The sequence below is a fragment of the Impatiens glandulifera genome, chromosome 7 (assembly GCF_907164915.1).
Source record: "Impatiens glandulifera chromosome 7, dImpGla2.1, whole genome shotgun sequence".
NCBI lineage: Eukaryota > Viridiplantae > Streptophyta > Magnoliopsida > Ericales > Balsaminaceae > Impatiens > Impatiens glandulifera.
Window position 1 is genome coordinate 50,291,953 of NC_061868.1, and position 5,431 is coordinate 50,297,383.

At 32.2% G+C, this 5,431-nt stretch overlaps 1 protein-coding gene across 1 annotated transcript; it reads right to left on the reverse strand.

Annotated features, from left to right (window-relative positions):
- Positions 1-1,669: 1,669 nt before the first annotated feature.
- Positions 1,670-3,035, reverse strand: LOC124945543 (jasmonate-induced oxygenase 2-like). Its single transcript, XM_047485997.1, has 3 exons — positions 2,510-3,035; positions 2,120-2,447; positions 1,670-2,046 (listed from the first exon to the last, which is right to left on the reverse strand). The coding sequence occupies exons 1-3, from the start codon at positions 2,974-2,976 to the stop codon at positions 1,783-1,785; spliced, it is 1,059 nt and encodes a 352-aa protein (XP_047341953.1). The 5' UTR covers positions 2,977-3,035; the 3' UTR covers positions 1,670-1,782.
- Positions 3,036-5,431: the final 2,396 nt, after the last annotated feature.

Genomic DNA, 5,431 nt, shown 5'->3' on the forward strand with positions numbered 1-5,431 from the left:
TCGTAACATCATCTTCAGGGTGGTGCATGTGCATAGATGCATCCATCCGCTGCGTCAACCATTCAACCTGCCGCTTCAAATCGTCGTTATCACGGCGAAACTCAGCGTTTTCACGTCGCAACTCAGCAAGGTCACCATCATCAGCACCAGGGGTAGGGTTGCGCGGCTGTCTTCGGGGCGGCATACCTCAGGGTCGACTGGAATCTGATACCAACTGATGCAGCGTGCGTGGCTAGGATGAATCTTTATCAAGATTCGTTGATTCTTACGAATACCGAAATTGATAGATATTGAGGAAACCTCGTTTTCTGATTAATAATCTTCTTCTCCCTTACAATGGAATACCTTCAGGGTATTTATAGGACTTACACGTATTAAATTAGGAATTACGTCTAATTACAATTTAATTACACTAATTTAGGATATTCCTTCCATAACAAGAATATCCCTACTTAATTTAGAATATCCCTTGTAATCTCTTCCTTAATTAGAATATATATTATAATCCTTTCCTTGATTAGAATATATCTTCCAATCCCTTCCTTAATTAGATTATCTTCCAATCTCTTCGACTCGCACCGCATCACAAACACTTATAAAACCTACAAACTCACATAAATGTTTTAGAAACTTTAAATTCTTGAGATCTTCTTTAGTTTACTTTTACATCCCATTTATTCAAAGTAGGATTTTTTTTTTTTGAGAATTAAAACCATACTCACTTAAGAATATTAATAATGATTTTTATATTCTACTTAAGCTCACCCATAACACTCAAACAAATCATAAATTTCAGATTAACAAAAGCTAGTAACAAGGCCATTATTTATTTTATTTTCAAATAATAAAGTTTAATTAAAAAAAACTGGGAATTAAATTGTGATTGGATTTTCTAAATTACAAATACTGCATGGGTCTCACAAATTTTTTAAAATTTAACATGATAAAAATGATAGCAAAAAAAAATATCACCAAATTAAATGAAAACAAGATGATAAATACATTTATTATTTATTGCACAAATTCGAGCCGTGCACAATTATCATCGCTATTTTATTTGAATAATTGTTTCGCAAGCTAAATGGTAAAATGTAACCGAGAAGTCAAATCAATGCCATTGAGTGAGAGGACGAATTATTATCAAAAACATACAAACTGGTTGGAATAATTTAGATAACATAAATGGTTGGAATAATTTAGATTCTTGTCATTTTCTTTAATTTACTTTTACATCCCATTTATTTAAAGTAGGGTTTTTTTCTTCTTTTGAGAATTAAAATCATACTCACCTAATAATAATAATTAAATATTGATTTTTATGTTCTACCTAAGTGAAACTCACCCATAACACTGAAACAAATCATAAAATTCAGATTAACAAAAGCTAATAATAAGGTCATTATTTGTTTTTTTTCAAATAATAATGTTTAATTAAAAAAATGAAATAAATTGTGATCATGGCATTTAACATTTAAAATATCTGATATGCACCTGACCTTGATAATTATAATTTTAGACTCGATAATTTTTTTTCCGATTTGACGAGAAATTTGTGTTCGATCTTAATTTTCTATCTTACATAATTTTACCTGAATGCAATTAAATATATAAAATCACTAATATATTTATTATTTATATATTATATTAAAAATCCCACCCCACAAATTGATTGCATACGAACTATTGTCATCCATAGTAGTAATACTGTATATATAAAAATGTCCTTCAATTTACTTTTACATTCGATTTATTCAAAGTAGTAATTTTCTTAATATTACATGATCATGAGCTTGACACTTTGAAATGGTAAATCTGAATGTTTTCGACATCAAGCTTCTTGAAATTGCTAATATTCCTTCTGGCAATGAACTTTCCCCAGTTGAATGCAGTGTACTTGACCGGGTTCTGGTCATCTATCAGCTCCTCCATAGGCTCAACCATGGTGTGGTGGCCAGGGTTAAAGAAGAAAGGAATTGAAAACCTCTCCCTTTCTGAATTCACCATTACCCTGTGCTCCACACTCTCGTACCTATCATTACTCAAAACCTGCAAAGCCAATTTCAATTCCCATTACTGCATTGAACTAAACAAGCAATATATAATAGAATTGAGACCAGACCTGAATAATATCACCCACGTTGACAATATAAGCATTGGGAATTGGCTTAACCCTAACCCATTCCCCGTCTGTCTTGCGTTTCACCTCCAATCCCCCAACATCATCTTGACTTAAGACGGTTAACCCACCCGCATCCTTGTGCCGGCCAACGCCGAGAGCCAGGTGAGGAATTGGGCATTTGGGATAGTAATTCAGGCGCAGGAAGCTGGTTTGGTTCTCGAATGATGGGTTCAATTGCTTTTCAGGTAAGCCCAAGCTCAAGGATATCAGTTCCAACAACCTGAATGACAAATTCTCGATCTCCTTTGCATAATTCTCGCATGCCGACCTTCAATTATTGTGAAATTAATCGATTATGTTTCTAAATCTGGAATAGGAGGAAAAGGGTACCTGAAATCCGGTGGGTACTCTGGCCATTGATTGAAAATAAGTTTCACTTCTTTATCGTCGGGATCATGAGAAGCCGGAAGAATGGTTGGATTGTCGACGACAAAATCGAAAACTTCTTTCCAATCTCTAACGTTCTTGGTATGTTCGCCGTCGTAATATCCCATCGGATTCAACTCGCCTCTCCTCACCTTCCCCTTCTCTTCAACCGATTGAGTAAAGAAATTCCTAGACGCAGCTTCCGCTCTCTCTCTAAAATGCGCTGGAACTCCATGGTTGACGATCTGGAAAAATCCCCAATCTTTGCATGCCTTTCCGATCTCTGCAGCGACTTTGGCCAGTGAGTCTGATTGGGAAGAGGAAAGGCCGGCGGCGGAGATATCAATAACGGGAATACCTTCTGCTTCAACAACGGCGAGCTTTGGTCTGTGGATGATGTCTTGGATGAAGGCCGAATCAACTTCTGCCATTGATGATGAAGCTTGAAATTAAGTAGAGAGAGAAAGTGGTGATTTGGTGAAAACCTGCGATCTTGATTTTTATTGTAAAACTCGTTTATATCAGTGTAAGCATTGAATCTGGACGCCTTTTCATCCTATATGAATTATGAAGTTTCTGACCATTTTTTCATTTAAAACAAAATCAAAATAAAATATATTAAGTCAAAGTTTATTGGATGCTTATAAACTACTATTACATTTAGTCACAGATTTCTTATTCGTGGCCATATTAAATTTCATTTTTTTTTAGTATTTTCATAAATGTTACTGTAGATGTAAATATATATTAAAAAAATATAATATATTATAAAATTGGAATAATACTAAATTAAATCCATGGAATATTATAAAAGTGTATATATTACATGAGAAATGAGAAATGATACGTATATCTATTATGAAATCGCGACTCGCACAACGAAATGACCTCGCCCTTATACAAAAGGGACCTTGTAGTTATACAAAAAGACTTCGCCGACTCAGATCAGTTCTCTTTGTATAACAGCGATGTCCCTTTTGTATAACAACCAAATCCTTTTTGTATAAGGGCGAGGTCTCTTCGTTGTGCGAGTCGCGATTCCAGAGTAGAGATATGTATCATTTATCATATTATATTTAGTACATATCTATTGGGACTTAGCTAAAATATAATAATATTCGCATGATATACATTAATTTCTAATTTAAATAAGTAATGAAATTATCATATCATTTCTTTTAAAATTGGTGCAATTTTGTTTGTACTCAACATGTTATTTTGTTTACGATTAACATTTTACTTGTTATCTTTTTTCTTTTATTAAACTTAATTTCATGTAAATATCTGAATTTCTCGTTTAACAAAATATCAACATTTCAATAATATTATCCATCTTTCAATATTTTACATTATATTAGAGCAATTTTTTTTTATTTTGAAGAAACATATTCACAATTTTCTATTACATCCTCTAAAGGTGGAAATAATAATTGGAGTATAACTCAAATATTCTAATTTTGTTTTACTCAACATGTTATTTTGTTTATAATTAACATTTTACTTGTTATTTTTTTTTCTTTTATTAAACTTAATTTAATGTAAATATCTGAATTTCTCATTTAACGAAATATCAACATCTTAATAATATTATCCCCCTTTCAATATTTTACATAATATTAGAACAAGTTTTTTATTTTTATTTTGAAGAAACATGTTCACAATTTTCTATTAAATCCTCTAATGGTGGAAATAATAATTGGAGTATAACTCAAATATTCTAGAATCTCACATTTTTTTTGAAATTATTTATCGCAAATTCCACGATATTTTTGATCTATTTCTTAGCAGCTTCGTCATCAACATTCAACGACATTCCGACGATTCAAAGTCAACTCGTTGTTATTAACATTTATCGACACTCCGACGATTCAAAGTCACTCACTGAGATCCCATTTCATCCCCCTGACACTCCGCTCTCGGTTCTCATAGTTGCCCAATGCTCTTCCTCTTAGGTGGCTTATAACATTCTCATCAAAGCTCTTCCTAAGTCGATTTCGATAAAATATGTGACAAATTAAGCACTCTCAATATTTATCCCCCAATTTGAGGAAAGTGTTGAATTATTTATCCATCTTCTTTAGAATTTGTGCAATTTTATTTACACTCAACATGTTGTTTGTTGTTAGTCATTCTTTTTATTACACTCAATATTCTTTAAACATCTTAATTTCTCATATAAATCAAAACTTAACATCTCAGTAATAGGAATGTTTGGATTAAGAAACTTTTATAATTATAAACCTGTTAAAATTGGTGCACAGCGATCTACTTGATCAAATGTGTTGAGGTCTAGTTGTAGTTCTATAGGTTGCCTAGGGTAGTTGTGCATACTTGATTGGAATTGATTCATACAAATTGAGGTCATTTTGTAAAAGGCCAAAGTGTGACTGATTCTGGAATTTAACCAATTAATTAATTGCAGTTCAAATGTGTTTAAAATAATGGTGTGCATTTGATGGCAAAAAAAACTTTGCTGAATTGAACTTCAATTTGATGAAAGCATGAAATGTGACCACGAAATTTCAGATTAAAAATTTGCTGAAATTTGAGGTTTTCTCTATAATGAGCTGAAAAGACGAGTTTGCCTTAAAAGTGGTTTCAAGGAAAAATTATTCTAAACATCTTTCATGTTTCAACTTTTTACTATTGAAATCATTGAAATGTTCAAATTCCCTAATTTCCAAACTACTGCATGCATAGCTGAAAAACAAACTGGAATAGTCAAATGACTACGTACTACTGCATGCATTCAAATAAAGAATTGAAGATGATGTTTAATTAATTAACTTCATATATGGAGGTCATTTTAATAGATGATCATAAAGTACTGATTTTACATGACCATGAACCTAGCTAGCTAGCTATTGGTTTGATTGATAATGGCAC